The sequence below is a fragment of the Hibiscus syriacus genome, unplaced genomic scaffold (genome assembly GCF_006381635.1).
Source record: "Hibiscus syriacus cultivar Baekdansim isolate YM2019G1 unplaced genomic scaffold, ASM638163v2 tig00112498_pilon, whole genome shotgun sequence".
NCBI lineage: Eukaryota > Viridiplantae > Streptophyta > Magnoliopsida > Malvales > Malvaceae > Hibiscus > Hibiscus syriacus.
In genome coordinates, this window is record NW_024063347.1 from 1630716 (window position 1) to 1651282 (window position 20567).

General features: G+C 33.3%; 2 protein-coding genes and 1 pseudogene across 2 annotated transcripts; 1 reads left to right on the forward strand and 2 right to left on the reverse strand.

Moving 5' to 3' along the window:
* Window positions 1-26: 26 nt before the first annotated feature.
* LOC120180501 (patellin-3-like) lies at window positions 27-2500 on the forward strand. Its single transcript, XM_039185814.1, has 4 exons — window positions 27-1302; window positions 1410-1534; window positions 1622-1772; window positions 1926-2500. Exons 1-4 carry the CDS (start codon window positions 118-120, stop codon window positions 2178-2180), a joined length of 1716 nt encoding a protein of 571 aa, XP_039041745.1. The 5' UTR covers window positions 27-117; the 3' UTR covers window positions 2181-2500.
* A 12348-nt stretch (window positions 2501-14848) lies between these two features.
* On the reverse strand, window positions 14849-16434 carry LOC120180643 (annotated as a pseudogene).
* Window positions 16435-17020: 586 nt separating this feature from the next.
* Window positions 17021-20064, reverse strand: LOC120180686 (protein NRT1/ PTR FAMILY 5.10-like). The gene is made up of 3 exons (XM_039185972.1): window positions 19680-20064; window positions 18437-18933; window positions 17021-17898 (listed from the first exon to the last, which is right to left on the reverse strand). The coding sequence occupies exons 1-3, from the start codon at window positions 20028-20030 to the stop codon at window positions 17082-17084; spliced, it is 1665 nt and encodes a 554-aa protein (XP_039041903.1). The 5' UTR covers window positions 20031-20064; the 3' UTR covers window positions 17021-17081.
* Between the last annotated feature and the right edge of the window lie 503 nt (window positions 20065-20567).

Consider the following 20567-nt stretch of genomic DNA (forward strand, 5'->3'; position numbering starts at 1 on the left):
AGAGCATAGGATTCCATTTTCCATATTGTTACCGTTCCAGATTTGTTTATATGAACTTTCTCACTTCTTCACTTCACAGTCGCACTCTTCACTTTTTCATACAACAAACAGCCAAACATGACCGATGAAACTCCAACCCAGAATCCCCCTGTGGCAGCAGCGCCACCGCCGACGGTGACCGAAACTGGCTCACCTTCTCTTTTAGAAAAAGAAGATCCTTCTCCTTCACTTCACGTAGCAGCTGTATCTGTTTCTGTTACCGAATCCGCTTCAACGACTACAGCTGAAAAAGACGAGCAAACACCGCCACCACAGGAACCGATAGCACTGGAACCTGATTCAACGGATAAAGGGTCAGGAAAAGAGGAACTACCTCCAACTCCACCACCGCAAGCGATGGAGTCAGAATCTGAGCCACCTGCTGTAATGGAGGCACAAAAGGAAGAAGCTCCAACAGCAGAAACTGTTGTGATATCGGAATCCGAATCGCAGCAACCAGAGGTTGCTACGGAGACGGAATCACTGGCGGCGGTGACTGAGAAAGATGAGGAGCCTACTGCAGCGAGTACTAGTACTGCTCAAGAAGAGGTGGCTGCTGTTGTTGAAGAGAAAAAGGCTCCCCAAAATCTGGGTTCTTTCAAAGAGGAAAGCAACAAGGAAACTGATCTATCTGATTTCCAAAGGAAAGCTTTGGAAGAACTGAAGCGGCTTGTTAAAGAAGCTATAGACTCTAACCTTTTCAATTCAGAATCCAAAAGTGAAGAAAACCCAGATAAGGAAAAGAAACAAGAACCAAAAGAGGTATCCATTTGGGGTATTCCTCTTTTAAAAGACGACAGGAGCGATGTCATCCTTTTGAAGTTCTTGAGAGCAAGGGATTTCAAATCTAAAGATGCGTTTGTAATGTTAAAAAACACGATCCATTGGAGGAAAGAGTTCGGAATCGACGAGCTTTTGGATGAAGATCTTGGTGATGATATGGACAAAGTTGTGTTCATCCATGGAAAAGACAGGGAAGGCCATCCTGTTTGTTACAATGTTTATGGGGAGTTTCAGAATAAAGAATTGTACCAGAAAACATTTTCCGATGAGGAAAAGCGAATGAAGTTCCTGCGATGGCGAATTCAGCTCTTGGAGAAGAGTATAAGAAGGCTCGATTTTAGTCCTGGTGGTATTTCCACCATTTTCCAGGTTAGTGACCTCAAAAATTCGCCTGGACCTGGAAAAAAAGAGCTTAGATTGGCAACTAAACAAGCTCTTCAGGTTCTCCAAGATAATTATCCAGAGTTTGTTGCAAAACAGGTTTGTTTTATATCTATATGTCTATCTATATATCCTTAATGTGCTATTTTTATTGTCCATTAGATTCTTTGGGAGATGCATTGATTTGGGTTTCATATTCTGTTTAGGTGTTCATTAACGTTCCTTGGTGGTATCTTGCATTCTATACAATGATTAGTCCATTTATGACTCAAAGAACCAAGAGCAAGTTTGTCATTGCACTGCCAGCAAAATCTGCTGAAACCCTTTTCAAGTGAGTGGTTTATCTAAAGTACTTATTCTAAGTACCTGTGGTTCTTTCTAGTGGTTAATATCCTGAAATATACGATGCGTAAAACAGATACATACCACCTGAGCAAGTGCCTATTCAATATGGTGGTTTGAGTGTGGATTATTGTGATTGCAACCCGGAATTCAGTGATGACGATGCTGCCACTGAAATGACTGTGAAACCGGGAACAAAGCAAACTGTTGAAATATCAATCTTTGAGGTTCAAATTCCATTGTTTCTCCATCCTGCTAATGTCATTCACTGATTTTAACTAAACATATTTAGCTACTATGTTTTTCGGTGTTTTTGCCAATGCTGATGAATTTAAGGTCTAAAATCCCACTTGTATTAATGCGAAAATTTTGAATTGCAGAAATGTGTTCTTGTTTGGGAAATCAGGGTGGTCGGTTGGGAGGTGAGCTATGGAGCTGAATTTGTGCCTGATGCCAAAGATAGCTATGCTGTTATCATTCAAAAACCGACAAAGATGACTTCAAAAGATGAACCAGTTGTGTCACAAAGCTTCAAAGTCAGTGAACTTGGTAAAGTATTGCTCACAGTTGACAACCCGGCTTCCATAAAGAAGAAGCTTCTCTACAGGTTTAAAGTTAAACCCTTCTGCAACTGAGGGTAATATTCGTACTATGATTTAATTTATTCTTGTCTAAATTTTGGACAATTCAGTTGTTCATTTTTCTCTGTTTTGCATCGATTGTGAGGGGCATGACTGACAAGCAACTTGCTCATGGTTTTGAAATTTGTTCTTTCTCATCATGTTGGGTTTACCCTGGTATTGTGCACTGTATATCTTCCTTGTGTATCATGTCTATATTTGTGGAACCTTTTATACTCTTTGTAGATTTGCAAGAACACGAGGGATTGTTTTGGTTTATGTTATCTTTCAGATTCCATAATTTCTATTTGATACTGAATTTTTGGACCTATAAATCCCATTTATGTTGAGAATATTGATGTGTTGTCTGGATTTTACCTTAGTTTCCTTGGTTCAACCTCTTCAGGTTTTGCCGTGATTGATGCATGTTCCATCATGCATGACCTTGCAGCTCAATCATGGTTTCTAACTTTTTATGAAAACCATATCATGATAGACTTTTATAGGACATGATCATGGAGCAAAAGTTGATGTTATTGTTGACTAAAGGCTTTGAAATGCCATGGTTTTGTTGAGGTTTCAATTTGTAGGTGGATTTGGTTGGGTGGGGAAGGCACTGTTTCTTTATTATGCATTTAAAGTGAGCTTCTCCACATCATGCTATACTTTTGGACCTATAAATCCCATTTAAGTTGAGAATATTGATGTGTTGTCTGGATTTTACCTTAGTTTCCTTGGTTCAACCTCTTCAGGTTTTGCCGTGATTGATGCATGTTCCATCATGCATGGCCTTGCAGCTCAATCATGGTTTCTAACTTTTTATGAAAACCATATCACGCTAGACTTTTATAGGACATGATCATGGAGCATAAGTTGATGTTATTGTTGACTAAAGGCTTTGAAATGCCATGGTTTTGTTGAGGTTTCAATTTGTAGGTGGATTTGGTTGGGTGGGGAAGGCACTGTTTCTTTATTATGCATTTAAAGTGAGCTTCTCCACATCCCCCACCATTATCTATCTTTTATGACATTGAATCTCCCTCGTACATTTTCACTTTACAGAGTAATTTTGAAGGATATAAATTAAGATTCTTTAATTTTTGAAAAGCATTTAAAGTGAGCTTCTCCACATCCCCCGCCATTACTATGAAGTTCACGAATCAGAGATTGAGATTGAAAGTGAAAAGCTGAAACATTTTCGATTGAGAGTTGTGGGTTTTGGGACATTTTCTGGTAAAACAATAACTAGATTCGGACTCAGGGTCGAAATGAACAAGGCCTATGAAATTTAGACCAAATGATAATCATCTATGGGTGGTCGGCGATGGCGTCTGATCACATTTTGTTTTTATTTTATATTTTAAATTAAATAATAATAAAATAATAATAATAATAAAATAATTTAGAGTGGTCAAAACGAGCAATTCGAAAGTTTAGTGAGTAAATTAAAAGTACGGTGAGTAAAATAAGAGAGAGAGTATAATTCAAACCTTAATTATATTAATATTAATATTATTTGTTAATTTCAGCTTAAATTATATATACTACATTGTCAATATTAATCAAGTATTGAAGTTGGTTAAATGGTTAAGCATTCATTCTTTTATCTTAGTAAACTCGAGCTTGAATCCTTCGATTCAGATTTTGCTTTCTTTAAACTTTAATTAATATGATAATTTTTAATAAAACATGATCTCAATTTTAATCAAGGTAAGGATTCGACTCAATAGTTCCATACATCCTTGGTTTAATCCCCCCAAGGTCAACTTTGGTTTCCTCCAATTAGATTGTATCATTATTTGATTGAAAAAAAATGAACTTCAATATATTAAAATTAAGAAGAAAAATTAATTAAATGGCAATATATGTGAGAATTAAATTTACCGAATCGAATAAAAATAAAATTATATCGATAAGATATATATAATTATTGAATATATAGTTATATAGATTTAACTCAATCATCATGTCATTGATTTTTCTTAAAGTAAAGGGTAAAGTACATAAATAGTCCCCCGCCTATAGGGTAATGCTTTGTTGAGTCCATCGATTATTACAAGCTATAAAATGGTCCTTTGATTATAGAGTGTTGCTTTATTGAGTCCTCTTACTGTTAAAAGTTACAAAATGGTTACATGACTTAATAGTATGTTCTAAACTCGTCTTTTCCGTTAGAAAATTGACAACAGTCTGAACTGAATGTTAATCCGTTGAATGATATATGATATTTTTTTAGATTATGGAATCAAATTTTATCATATCTCGATCATTAGGTTAACATTCAACTTAGATTGTTGTTAAATTGTTAACAAAAAAAGGACGAGTTTAGAATATACTAAATAGTCGGGTGACTATTTTATAACTTTTAATAATCGGGAGACTCAACAAAGTAACACCCTATAGTTGAAGGATCATTTTATAACTTTTAATAGTCGAAGGACTTAACAAAATATCACCCTATAATCGGGACACCATTTATATACTTTACCCAAAATGCTAGTGACTTAATTAATATCATTAAATAACATAGGAATGATTAGGTACAATGGATTTGTACATTAAAGTAATTTGGTTTCCCAAGGGTCAAGGGATCGTTAACTTTATTCCATCGAAAGCCTTCAATTGTGGAGTTCGATGATTACTTCCAACGCCTACATCTGAGATAAATGGAAATATGCCAAACTCGTTTTGTTGTGCGATATTTTAATTTAAGATGATTTTTAATCTAAATCATTATCATGTTTAACTTTAAAAAATTATATAATTTATAATATTTTTAATTATAATAAAAAATCATATTATGACAATTTTAGAGTTTATAATAAAAAAATAATTTATAATAATTTTAATTTTAACTTAAAATTTTGTTACATCTAATTAAAAAATTACGCATTTAATAAAAGATATTTTTACAGTAGATTTATACTGTTTTTGATCTTTTATTAACAAGTCATGTATTAGACTCTCCTGCCAAACCCATAATTCACCACTCATACCTAATTCTAGTATTTTTCACATGCAAAGATGCCACGCTTTCAATCAACACTTTGACAACACCTTCCAACGTCTCATTATATGCGTCTTTTTTTCTTTCATATATGCTCGTATTAGCATCATTCTCAACTTTTAAACGATTTTTATAAGGGTAAAATATATAAATAGTCTCTCGATTATAGGGTGTTGGTTTGTCAAGTTCATCAATTATTAAAAATTATAAATTGATCATTGATTATATGGTGTTTTTTGTTAACTATTAAAAGTTAAACAATGGTCATCCGACTATTTATATGTTTTAAACTCATTATTTTAAAAAAAAAATGATGACTGTCTGAATTTGACGTTAACATGTTGTCTCGGATATGATAAAATCATATTTTTATGATGTGTATAATATCATCGTTGCTTTCAAGCATTTGCTCTACGTCATAATGTTTTCAGCACTAGTTCAACGACATAATGTAAACAGAAAGTCGATCCAAACAATAAAGGTCAAAAGGTTCTAAGATAAGATTTTATCATATCTCAGTCAACATGTTAACATCCAACTCAGACGATTATTAGTTCTTTAACAAAAAAAGACGAGTTTGGAACACATGAACAGTTGACTGACCATTTTATAACTTTTAATAGTCGGAAAAACTCAACAAAATAAAACCCTATAATTAGAGATTATTTTATAATTTTTAATAATTGATGAATTTAACAAATGAACACATTATAATTGAATGACTTAATAAAACAATGTCTTATGACCAACTGACAATGGTATACTTTTAACTTTTTTATAATTACGAGAATAACAAGATCCAAATACAAAATAATGAAGTTTTAATGTCATTGAATGGAGGGACAATAGAGCTATTAGCACTTCCAACTAGATACGAGGGGTTAATTTAATATATTTTTAAAAAATTAAAGTTATTAAGAGATGTCATCTCGTAATATATATATATACATTGCTTTAAATACAAAGTTTTAAATGATTTTTACATATGCTGTGTTATTTTTGTAAATATATTATTATATATCATGAATTTTAAAATAGAGTAATGATAATTTTATTTATAATTTATATATATTAAAACTTTTAGGGTAAAGTATATAAATGATCATTTGACTATATAATATTGTTTTGTTGAGTTCATATATTATTAAAAGTTACAAAATGGTCTCCCAACTATAGGATACTTCGTTGTTGAGTCCCTGAACTATTAAAAGTTATATAATGGTCACTCGATTATTCATATGTTCAAAACGCGTCCTTTTTTGTTAAAACACTGACGGTCGTCTTAACTGGACGTTAACTTATTGACAGAGATATGATAAAATTTGATCTTAGAACCGTTTGAATTATATAGTTGTTTACGATTCCGAAATCAGATTTTATCATATTCTAATTAGCAAGTTAACGTTCAGCTCAGACGACCATCAAACTTTTAATAGATAAAGACGAATATGAAACATATAAATAGTCATATGACCATTTTGTAACTTTTCATAGTTGGAGGACTCGACATAGTAGTGTCCTATAGTCGGGAGACATTTTGTAACTTTTAATAATCGAGGGACTCAACAAAGTAACACCATATAGTTGGGGATCATTTGTGTACTTTACCAAACTTTTTATGTAAAATGATAAGTAATTAATGTCGATATTAATAAAAAAGACAGAACAATTGACTTTAACATAATATGTATGTTATTACCTTTTCAATTGATTTAATTTAAAAAAATATAAAAAATAATGATTAAAATAATGAAAGCCAAAGTAATGTTTTTAACAAGTTCGGGGCAAAAATTATTATTAGATAATGTAATGTCATTTTTTATCCTTCACTATTGATTGTGAAATTTAAAAATATGGTAAAGTACACAAATGATTCTTTAATTATAGGATGTTATTTTGTTGAGTCTCTGACTATTAAAAGTTATAAAATTGTCATTAGACTATTTATATATTCTAAATTTGTCATTTTCCGTTAAAAAATTGACAGCAGTTCGAGCTGAACGTTAACTTGCTGACTGGAATATGATAAAATATTATCATAGAATCTCAAATCATATCACAGTCAGTATGTTAGCGTTTAGCTTAGACAATCATTAATTTTTTTTTTAAAAAAGATGAGTTTGAAACACATGAATAATCGTCTTATTTAAAAAAAATATAACAAACAATCAATCAACAAATAGAAAGATAACATACCAAGAAATTTACACAATCTTTAACAACAAAAATTCTATTTTATGTTAATGTCCTTGTAACATCCCAAATTACGGGTTAGTAACTAAATTGTAAAATTTCAGAATTTGGTGATTAAAGTAGAATATTTGAATAGTTCAATGATTTATTTGAGAATATTTTTGAAAAGTTGTTAGTAATTATCTAAGGAATTAAAGGGAAAAATAGTCATTTGATAGGAAAGATATTTTTTTCCTTAATAAATATGATTCACGTGGGGTGAGGGAAGAGTTATCTTAAAACTTTTTCTTCTTCCTTCTTCTTCTTCCTATTGTATCTCCCAGGCTCAAAGGTAAGTTTCTGATTTCTTGGTTATTTGTTGATTTAAAAGCTGAGTTTTGATCATTAGATGATAATTAAGCTTAAGGAAAGCTTATTTTGTTCTAAAATAACAAGATGAAAGGTATAGGAGAGATTAAAGATTTTGAGTTTTTGAATGAAATATTGAAATAGAGTTCATAATTAGAGGTGGAAGTCAAATTTGACTTGTCATAAGTGGAATTAAGAGATATAAAGTGTTAGAATTGAATTTAAAACATGTAGAAAATTTGATATGATTCTTAATTTTAAGAATCATAATGAGATATGAGAGATAAAGATGGTTTATATGGATATAAATTGATTTAAGTAATGGTATTTGAGTTTAATGGTATGATAGGGGATTAAAATAGAAGAATTGAGTGAAGAGTTTGTGATTTTCGGGTTTAAACAATAAAATTCTGGGTTTTACAGATTATGCAGGGGGTACAGATTCCCCCTGGGGGTATCGATTCCCCCTAAAGAAAAAAAATAGAATTTTGGTTCATTAAACCGACTTAAGTTATTAACATCAAGTTTAAGGTTTAGGCTACTGATAAGTGTTTTGAAATGTTATATTTATGTAGATATTAAGCCTAAACAAGTTCCGGAATAATCAAAGAATCAGGATCGAATCAAAGCAAGGCTAAGGTTATATGATATGAAATTAAGATGTTATGTGATTATTATGTGTGTATTAGTATATATAAATTGATATATATATATATATATATATATATATATATATATATATATATATATATATATATATATATATATATATATCTTATATGTTACATGATTTACATGTTTAAGTGAAAATGCACTAGTGATATATGTGATGTATTGGAAACATATGAGAACAAGAGATGACATGATTTGTATGATGTATGAATTCAAGAGTAAAGGTAAATGTGAATATAATTTGTATGCATTATATGTTATGTGAACATAAGAGGATTGAGCATGTTATATGATATGAGATTAAGAGATGAAACATAAATGATATATATGTTTATGTGAATCCATGCAAAGTGATATGAGCTATGTGACATATGAATATGAATTCATATGAAAAGTGATATGAATTACATGAAAGTAAACTACGTGACTATATGTACATGTGATATGTGATCATAAGAGAAATGATATGAGTACATGAATATAAGAAGCATAAGAAAAATGCCCATGTTATATGATACGAGAGCTATAGGTATATTTGGCATGCCAAGAGTCGAGGGTCTACGCGGTCCTTCGAGACAATTCTACGTGGTCCTTCGGGACATATATGTAATTCTGTGGAACATGTATGTGGTACTTCGGTACACTTATTTGGTCCATCGTATTATGTATATGGTTCTTAAGGAGTGGTCCTTCGGGACATATGTGATATGTGGTCCTTCGGGATATAGTGGTCATTCGGGACATTTCTACGCGGTCATTCGAGACAAATATTCAGTGCCCCTAGTGGGAATTTATACGAGTTGTGGTGACAATATTTGTGCACAACCTCAATGTACTCACATACTGTTGAAAACATTTTGATGTTTCGATATAACAAATTAAATTAAAAGAATTTTAATTTTGAAAATGATTTTTCTAAGCATATTCGATATATTAAATCGAATATCAAAATATTACTCAAAGTTCATTTTAAATCCTTACTAAACTGTAAAATTAAGTTTTAATCTTAAAATAATTTCAAAACAATTTTACAAAGTATTTCGAACCGTTTCAAAGCCAAAAATTACAGTTTGTCCAGAGGGAACCGATTCCCCCCCAAGGGGGTACCGATTCCCCCTCAATGGTTTGGCTCCGAGAAATTCCAATATGCTCGGAGGGAACCGATTCCCCCCCAGGGGGTATCGATTCCCCCCACTGCTCAACGATCGAATATTTGAATTTTACACTTAGGGAACCGATTCCCCATGAGGGGGTACCGATTCCCCCACGCTCCAAGCAGAAATATTAATTGTTTTCACACTTAAACGGCTCCAATAACTTCATTAATGATCCCCCAAAGTTCAGAAGTGATTCAAGATGTATTTAAACAAGCTTGAAAGCCATTGATCAATAACAAGAAACATCAAGCAACTAGAATCAAGAGAGAATCAAATAGAAAGCATCAAACCTCAAGTTTGTGCATTTCAAGCCTATTTTTCATTCAATATTCATTTTGCTTTTAAGAACACTACTTGTACTCAATTGTATTCATTCTTGAGTGTTCTTTTCTTTGTTTTAGAATTGTGCAAACAATCTACCTTGTGAGAATTTCCTTGTAAGTTTGCAAATTTGTAATCTTCTCTTTGGGAAAGAGTGTTCTCAAGAATTGGGGTATATTCTTGAGAGTGTTGTAAGGTTATCTCTTTGGCCTCAAAAGAAAGAACAAATTAGTGAATTTGTTGGAAAATCCTTAGTGTGGATAACTAAGGTAGTGGCCGTAGACTTTCATTGAGAAAGTCGAACCACTCTAAATCGCTGTGCAATTACTTTCAATTTTCTGCAAAAGCTTCCACAAAAGTTTAATTGCCAATTCACCCCCCTCTTGACCGATTCTGTCAATCGATTAACTCAACAATTGGCATCAGAGCCTAACTCATTTGAAGGTTTAATCGCCTCTTGAGTCGATTCGGGAAGAGTTACATCGATAATCAAAGTCATCAATGGCCTCTACTTCAAACTTCGACTCCGGTCTCAATTCGATGCCCATCAACAAGCCTCCTTTCTTCAATGGGGCTAACTATGCCTATTGGAAAAATAGGATGATGTACTTCATTCAAGCAAGTGACATGGGAACATGGAATGCCGTAGAAGAAGGATACATCAAGCCTCTCACTCATCCAAGATTGTGGAGTGAAGGAGAGACAAGAATGTTCCAGCTCAACTCTATAGCCATCCGTATCATATTTTGTGCTCTTAGACCAGTTGAATACGAAAGAGTTTCATCTTGTACAACCACCAAAGAAATATGGGACAAACTTCAAGTCACTCATGAAGGTACCGATGAGGTAAAGAAATCTAAAATTAGTATTCTAACACATAACTATGAAAATTTCAAGATGAAACCAAATGAAGATATCAAAGCTATGACGGATAGATTTTCAACGATTGTCAATGGTCTCAAATCATATAGAGAGATAATTTTAAATGAAAAGCTTGTGAGGAAGTTAGTCTACTCCCTTCCAAAATCATGGCAATCAAAGAAGACGACAATCATTGAGTTTAAGGACCTAACGTCCTTAACTCTTGAAGAACTAATCGGTTCCCTCCTCACTCATGAAATGATGCTTGAAGATGAAGTGAACCTCAATAAGATTGACGAGACACCAAAGGAGGAGAAGAAGAAAAATATTGGAGTTGCTCTCAAATCCACAAAAGATGAGAGTGATTCGAATGACGATGATGATGACGAGGAAATGGCATTATTTGCCAAACGATTCAGAAAGTTGATGATGCCCAACCGAGGAAGAAAATTCAAACGTCATGAAGGCTTCAAAACTGAATCGAATGAGAAAAACCCGATCATTTGCTATGAATGCAAAAAGCCGGGGCATGTCAAATATGATTGCCCACAATTGAAGAAAAATGGTTAATCCAAAAAGAAGCACAAGGCTCATGTAGCTACATGGAGCGATGAAGAAGGTTCCGATGGAAAGGAACAAGAAGTTGCAAACTTGTGCTTGATGGCTATTAGGGAAGATTCTAAGGTAACCTCTAACTCATTCGATTTGGATGAATTATCTTATGATGAGTTATTAAAGGATTATAATGGGTTGGCTTCGGATTATAAGACTCTATTTTCAAAATACAAAAATGATATTTCAAAATTGAAAAACGAAAATAGTCTTATATCCAAGACTAACAATGAGCTTGAAAGTAAGATCAAAGAATTGCAAATCAAAATTAATGATTTTGAAAAGAAAAATATTGATTTGCATAACTTACTTTCAAAAGTTCATGATGATCATCAAAAGAAGATTGATGATCTTAAAACTTCTTTTAATAAGGTTGGAACAAAAAGTTTTGAAAAAGGTGAGAATTCAAAATCCAACTTTGTTAAGAAAAGTTTTAGAAGCTACAATCATATAAGTCCTCAACGAACCTTGAATGGTAAAATTGTTAGGAGTATATGGGTTCCTAAAGAATTCTTGTTTAAAACGTTTTTATAGGGTCTTTTTGATTTAACAAAAAGGGGGGAGAAAGTGTTAAAGTAAGGGGGAGTAGTATTTTTCAAAATCAAAATTCATTTTGAAATTAGAAAATCTTAAAATGTTTTGTTATATCAAAAAGGGGGAGATTGTTGAAAACATTTTGATGTTTCGATATAACAAATTAAATTAAAAGAATTTTAATTTTGAAAATGATTTTTCTAAGCATATTCAATATATTAAATTGAATATCAAAATATTACTCGAAGTATTTCAAAGTTCATTTTATATCCTTACTAAAGTGTAAAACTAAGTTTTAATCTTAAAATAATTTCAAAACAATTTTACAAAGTATTTCAAACCGTTGCAAAGCCAAAAATTACAGTTTGTCCAGAGGGAACCGATTCCCCCCCAAGGGGGTACCGATTCCCCCTGAATGGTTTGGCTCCGAGAAATTCCAGTATGCTCGGAGGGAACCGATTCCCCCCAGGGGGTATCGATTCCCCCACTGTTCAACGGTCGAATATTTGAATTTTACACTTAGGGAACCGATTCCCCATGAGGGGGTACCGATTCCCCCACGCTCCAAGCAGAAATATTAATTGTTTTCACACTTAAATGACTCCAATAACTTCATTAATGATCCCCAACGTTCAGAAGTGATTCAAGGTGTATTTAAACAAGCTTAGAAGCCATTGATCAATAACAAGAAACATCAAGCAACTAGAATCAAGAGAGAATCAAAGAGAAAGCATCAAATCTCAAGTTTGTGCATTTCAAGCCTATTTTTCATTCAATATTTATTTTGCTTTCAAGAACACTACTTGTACTCAATTGTATTCATTCTTGAGTGTTCTTTTATTTGTTTTAGAATTGTGCAAACAATCTACCTTGTGAGGATTTCCTTGTAAGTTTTTAAATTTGTAATATTCTCTTTGGGAAAGAGTGTTCTCAAGAATTGGGGTATATTCTTGAGAGTGTTGTAAGGTTATCTCTTTGGCCTCAAAAGAAAGAACAAATTAGTGAATTTGTTGGAAAATCCTTAGTGTGGATAGCTAAGGTAGTGGACGTAGACTTTGATTGAGAAAGTCGAACTACTCTAAATCGCTGTGCAGTTACTTTCAATTTTCTGCAAAAGCTTCCACAAAACTTTAATTGCCAATTCACCCCCCTCTTGGCCGATTCTGTCAATTGATTAACTCAATACATACCTTCAGTTCTCAACAGTGTACATGGGCTAATAAAGAAATTTAATAAGTATACTGAATATGATATGTATATGTGATTTGTTATATGGAATAAATCACCGGATTTATGTAATGGTGTATTGCTTGGTTAATGCATAATATATTATGTATAAGGGTATTAAATTATAAGGATTAATGATAATGAATGTGAAATGTTAAACGTGTTGATAATGGTATATGTGTTACATGATCTGTATAGAAATTTCATGATGATATGTTTATTCCTTGGTATAGTGATATATGTGTTATATGATAAATATATGGTAAGTAAAAGGGATTAATGATAATATTTGCATATGTATGCCTTTTGTTTATATGAAATGATATATGTTTTATATGGCTCACTAAGTCATCGAATTAGCGTGTGATTGTTTCACACGTAGGTTTGGAAAGCGAAAAAGAGAAGATTGACAAAAGTTATGCAAGACATGTCAGTTTCTCTTTTCCAAATATCAGATCAGAAATTAAAGAAATGTATAGTATGTATTTTGTAATAAGGATAGTGGTTGACATGTAAATAAATTATTAAATCCGATATGTTCTAATCGGTTTTGAAAAGTCATACGATTGAGTTTTGTAATGTTAATGTTTCAAATGTATATATGTAAATGGTAGTTTTATACAGATGAAAACGTAGATTTTTATGAATTTATACGTATTTTTCGAAAGTACTATAGCAGTACTGTAGCAGGGAATCGGTACCCTGTAGCAAGGGAATCGGTTCCCCTCAAGCAATCTGGAAAATTTTAACATTTAGTGTTGTTCACGGTACTGTTCACTATTGTTCATGGTATCATTCATTACTGTTCATATGATATTGTTCATTGTTCATACCATATTTTAATGTTCATTAAACGTATATTTTCTTAAATTGGTTATAACAAACATGATTCAACAATATATTATCGTATTTTCTTGAAAAGAGTTCAAATGTTTTGATATTTTGTAAGAATGTCGTTTTTAAAAGTCAATGTGACATCTCGAACTCGTATTCGGGTCGGATACGGGTTGGGGTGTTACAGTCCTATACCTATTTTACATTATTATATATATAAATAAAAATTAATCGATTTAGAATTTAAATTATAATTTGAAGACATTTTATTAACTAATCCATATGTGCTTCAAATTATTTATTTGACCTAATTAAAAAATAACCCTTTATTTGACCATTTAAAAAAAACAACTTTCATGTGAACACACTTTAAATATTTTAACTATTTAAATAATATTGTATTAACATGAATTAAGCGACCTTAGTGATTAAGGAATTTGTTATTATCCCTGAGGTTCTATATCCGAGCACCGTATATGTAAAAGACATGAACTTTTATTGACAAATAATTAAGAGTCTTTAAATATATGTTGACTTATATACACCCTAGATTTAAAATTAAAGTTCAATTTAAATTTTCAACAATAATTTAAGAATGTTTGGTGTGATTAAACCAAATCCTTTTAAAAGAAGTCAACCCTTATGTGCACATATTATGAAAAGTCAATCTAATCTAAACATCTACCTGAATAAAAATATAACAAATGACCAATGAACAAATACAAAGATAACATACCAAGAAATTTACACCAACTTTGAAGACAAAACGAGGTTTCACAGTAACAAAACAGTTCCTTATATAAAAAAATATTAAATAAAACCAAAATCCCAATTAACTAATAAAAAATATATATAAATCTCAAAGGATCTAAATTTATAAATTAAATTTATAAATTAAATTTATAAATGACCATTGATTATTTGAAATCTAAATTTAGCTTGGACCGATAAAGTAGTTCTTTCTTCTTAAATGTTTGACTACCAATGGTGAGAACAACTTTTCCAGGGTTACCGGTTTCGAACCTACCGGAAATCACTGTTTCATCGGCGGAGGAGACTTTTCTCGTTTCCGATATGATGACGTCATACACATCTTCAGCAGTCGGCACGAATTCAGCTCCGTATTTGACATCCCATCCCACTACTCGGAGCTCCCAAACCAGACTAGACTTCTGCAAATGCAAAGCCAAATACAGTTTCATATATTGTTATTACATGAATGGTACATTGAATTAAAGTTTACTCAAATGATACAAATGTCCTTATCATACCTTGTTTATGGGGAATCCGATGGTGTGCTTGGTTTTTGGTTTGATTGTAACACCGGTGACATCATCGACCACGGTAAATTCTTCTTCACCTTCTCTGTTCAGTCCACCGTATTGAACTGGTACTTGTTCAGGAGCAGTATATCTATGTTTTATTGAAAGAAATGAGTTATATCAATTACTAGACACAAGATCATTCATATTAATCAAACAAGCAGATTTAAACAAGAGAATGGATAATGATTGAAAATCCAGTTACTTGATAAGGGTCTCAGCAGATTTGGATGGACTTGCAAATACAAACTTGCTCTTCATTCTCTCAGGAAAGGACTGATCATCCTAATGAAAGCCAAGTACCACCATGGAACATTGATGAACACCTTCAAAATCCAAAACCCAACATCGATATTAGTTCAAATTTTAACAAACAATGAAAATTTATATCATTAAAGCATACTTGTTTGGCCACAAATTCGGGATAATTATCCTGAAGCAAGTTAAGGGCTTGACTGCTAGCTTGTCTGAACTCCATTTTGGAGGATGCAGGTAAATTCTTGAGGTCGATGACTTGAACAAATGTATTGATACCATTAGGAGTGAAGTCAAATTTACGGATGCTCTTTTCCAAGAACTGAATCCTCCATCTCAAGAACTTGGATCGTTTTTCTTCATCAGCGAAAGTGTTTTGATACAGCACGTTGTAACAGACAGGATGACATTCTTTATCGAATCCGTGCATGAAAACCACTCTAATTTATTTCCTAAATCTTCATCAAGCAAGGATTCGATTCCAATTTCTTTTCGCCAGCAAACAGTGTTTTTTTATCATAGTGAATGCATCATTTGCTTTGAAATTTCTTGCTCTCAAAAATTTCAACAATATCACATTGCTTTTCTCGTCTGCCAAGAGTGGGATTCCCCATATAGACACCTCCTCCAGTGGTGGTGGAACTTCTGCCTCTTTTGACTTTTCAGCTTGAGGAGCCACTTTCTCTTCTTTCTTTTGTTCTTTTTTTCTCAGCTACTGGTTTTTCTTCTTCTTTGGCAGTGAATTCGTGCTTATTAAGGGCATCCTGGATAAGCTGTTTAAGCTCATCAAGAGCCTTCTTTTCATCCACGGAAAGTTCAGCAACAACATTAGTTCCCTCTTTGAAAGAACCAGACTTAATAATCTTACTTTCTTCAACCTTGGCCTTCTCAACTTTAACAACTTCTAGCTTTTGGGCCTCAGCCATGAATATTAGATAATGACGATGAATGTAAGCGAAAATGCCGGGGGGGGGGGCGCTTTAAAAATGGAAGGAATATACAGAAACAGAGTGCAGAGTCGAATGACACGGCGAATTGATTTGGCAAGTTTATATATATATATTCCGAACTTGCCTTTAATTTGTAGGCCGTGTCTAATGTTCATCTTTTTTGCAGTCTATAACACCTAATACTGCCATAAGATCACGCAAACCTGACTCGAACATAAATACAAAATTTTTAGTAGAAGTCATCTGAATTCCTTGCTTAGCATATATACATATCAACATAATGCAAATGCAATAATGTATGGAAATTTATATAACACGAATATCTGTATACTGCATTACTACTTGCATTGTCAACGCGAGAATACAGCTTAAAATGTTTTTTTTAAGAAAAAAGAACAAAAGGAAAAGATAATTAAGCCCAAGCGAAAACATAAATAAACTTTTTATGCCATTACCAATGCAGATTTGCAATTTTACAATTTAAGCAACATTCAAGTAGGAACTCACTTTAGAACGTACTATTTTGCCTTCACAACAAGCCATGTCATGGTGAGACTAAGAATCGAATGACACCTTTTAAAGATGATTGCAGAGGCAACTGATGTAAGCCTGAGTTCTTCAATCTATAAGGTGGCTCCCCGGGCATAGATGTACGATTTTGTAGAACATAAAAAGAGAGCCAGTCCAATGGCACTAAGTACAGCAAGCAGCCAATAAAAGTAATCAAGATGTGCCCTATTCAGATTATTCGCAAACCAGCTATCCCGACCATCCCCAGCGGTCATCTTCTCAATGGCTGAGATCAGAAAGCTACTCAAAAAGCTTCCAACTCCAAAGATGCTAAGGTAGAGTGCAAGGCCCACACTCCTTAATTCTTTAGGCACCTGATGATAAAAAAATTCTTGAAGACCAACCATTGCAAATACATCGGACAATCCAGACAGTATGTATTGAGGGACCAACCACCACACACTCATCGGAACTGTCACGTTTGGCTTGTCTACCAACCCGCATTCTTGAGCAGTTCTAAGTCTCATCATCTCTACTAAAGCAGCAGTTAACATTGATAAGGCAGATAGAAGCATTCCGGTTCCAATTCTTTGTAGCATTGTAATTCCGCCTGGAATCCCAGTCAACGCTCTTGCTAAAGGAACAAAAATGCGGTCATATATAGGAATGAAGATCATAATTGTAAGGCTAATAAATGACAGAAGTGAAGCAGCAGGTATTTGGAACCCTGTTGTAATTGATCTGTCCATGGTAGCCCCTTGCTTGGTAAAGAATGTCGTTGTTTGCGCATAGACAATTGCATAAAACAAGCTTGAAGCCCATATTGGTGCAAGCCTTATTACTGTCTTCGCTTCTTCAACCTCTCCGATGCTACACACCTTTCCTTGTTCCTTTGAACCATCAGGAGCAAGCAAGGCTTTATTGAGGAACCTATACATTAGAAAAACCATACCACCATTTAAGAGATGTTCGTTGTAGAAAATGTGAATAGGAACACTATTTTCCTAAACCAAAATAAGGGTAACAACTCAAATGACTCAGTTAAGTTCTAAACATTGTAATAGTTGGAAATAAAAAAACGAAATGAGTAAGAGCTCCAAATCATTTAGAAATCATAATAGATGCCCCAATCAAGCTATTAAAGATTGACAAAAGAAACTACATGCCCAGTACACTTATGAGCATGAGTTTATCACATGCTTTGTATGACTGAGAGATTATGGTGGCACTATATTTTACAAGATACATACATGCACATGTGCCGGCTTATAGCCTCATTTAGATAATAACTGGAATTTATGTAAGATGCCATTAAAACAGAAAAGTGAACAGCATGATTACTTTTCAAAAAATTTCAGTTTGTTTACTAAAGGAAACTTTGTTTAAGGCTAGAGATATGGAACTTCACTAAAGCTCTTCTTATCCCTTTTATATGGTCCTAGTTTTCATTATGCAAAAAATATCTCACTTGAATTGCTTGGAACATCGAGTAGGAAGCATTCCCCGGGCCTCTTCCTCCGCAGCAATTGCAGAAGATGCTGTTTTCCGGTTCTTAACAGCCAAAATAAACACTCGCCTAATTCTCACAAATGGACTTTCTTCATCCCCTCTGGTACTATATCTGTAAGTAGTCGTTCCAAGCAGAAAAACAACCAGCCCAGCAACCATTACAATAGTGGGTATCCCAAATCCAAGAACCCAACTAAGATTGTCTTGGATGTAGGTTAAAATCCAAAGGGTTATGAAGGTGCCAGCACATATACCAAAGTACCACCAATTGAAGAAAGAACTCTGGGCTTTGCACTCCTCCGGATCTTGTCTATCAAATTGATCTGCACCAAAAGCTTGAACACACGGCTTGTGCCCACCTTGTCCAACTGCTACTAGATACAGTGAGAAGAAGAATAGTATCACTTGAAACCGAAGAGAAGGAAGAGCAGCTGACAGAGTCAACAAGCCAAGACCCTGTAAAGCGTTCCAAATCAAGTCAGCACGGAAAACATCTAGCAAGCACTTAGCACTCTTATCAATTACTAAAACAATTAAAATAGTCTTGAACATCAAGTACTCTAATCATTCCAATGTGTTCCGAGGTTAAATATCATCCTGTGGTAAGCCAATCCCTGATGGCCAACCAGCCAAAGAAAAATCCCCATAGAGAAAGCACACAAATAGGTTTAAACCATGGATTCTTGCATTATCAACCCTATACTGCATCAAATTGGCAGAAAAAATCAAACTTAAGATTCATGAATCAGTGTTTGGACCGACACCAAACATTCAAACACACAAAGCAGCAGGCTACTTTATCATATAACAATGACTGAACCAACAGCAAAGTTTATCCAGCAGCTTTCTAAAACTACTCTTCATTTCCTCTAACTTCAGTCACAATGAAAGCCAAAGGCAACTTAACTGGAATTCAATGCCCATTCTTTAGACCAAAGGTACAAAACCAGTCAATTATTATAAAAAAATCTAAGTATCCTCCATTTCCAAAGTCGATAACATTCAGAAAAATGATGCCCAGAGTGAAGAAAGATTTGCATTTTAATTATATTTATACTAAAATATGTTTCACCAAAATTCCAGGCACTGCAGAACTATCTTAATAAACATTCTAAGAAGAAATCAAGTTGAACCTTTTTAAGGTGAAATATTAGTGCCTTTTTTTTCTAGTTTCAATTGAAAAGAAAGGAAACGCGTTTTACCAAAACGTAAAGAAGGGAAGCAAGAATGATGGTGCGGAATCGGCCAAGAAAGGAATCAGCAATGAATGCACCCAAAAGAGGCAGAAGCGCCGCCGCCCCAGACCATGCGTTAACTTGTGCAGCGGCGGCGGCAGTGGACTCGCCGAGAGGCCCCGTCAAGTAAGTAATAAGGTTTGAAGAGATTCCATAATAAGCAAACCTCTCAGCAATTTCAACGGCGATGATGAAAGAAGCAGATCGCCAACCGCCAGAGTTTGAGCGGCGGACAGGGCGGCCTTTGTAGTCAACGCAGGCATCAACGGTGTCATGTAATAGTGGAGTTTGAGCAGCCAAGAGATTGGTGTCTGCCATTGGTTTGGCAAATGCCTTGCAGTTTGGATGCACTTATCTAATCTTATCAATAAATGACAAATACATTCATGTCAACTTTTTTACGATAATAATACTTATTTCTTATCTTATTACAAAATAGCATCTAACAACATTACTTTTAGAAATAATATCTATTTCAGTTACATAGATTAAAGATTTTTTTTATAGTATGATTGATTATAAAGTATCTATTAATAATATTTTTTAATCATTGATAATGTATATACATCATGTAAGCGTAAATGTTCGAACCTAAATTTTAATAGATAAGAACGCTATATTTAAACATTGAAATCATTAAATGGATTTTAAGTTTGAAACATTATTAATTTTTGAATAATAAAGGTATGGTTAGTTAAGGACGCATTACCTTATTGTTATATCATATATGTGCTTAAAAATTAAATTAAAATAAATATAATAAATACGAGTTAAAATTTAATGTTAAATAAAAATATAATTAAATTTTATAAAATTAAGTTCATAGTTTAAGCTTTTTAAATGAGGGTGTAGGAT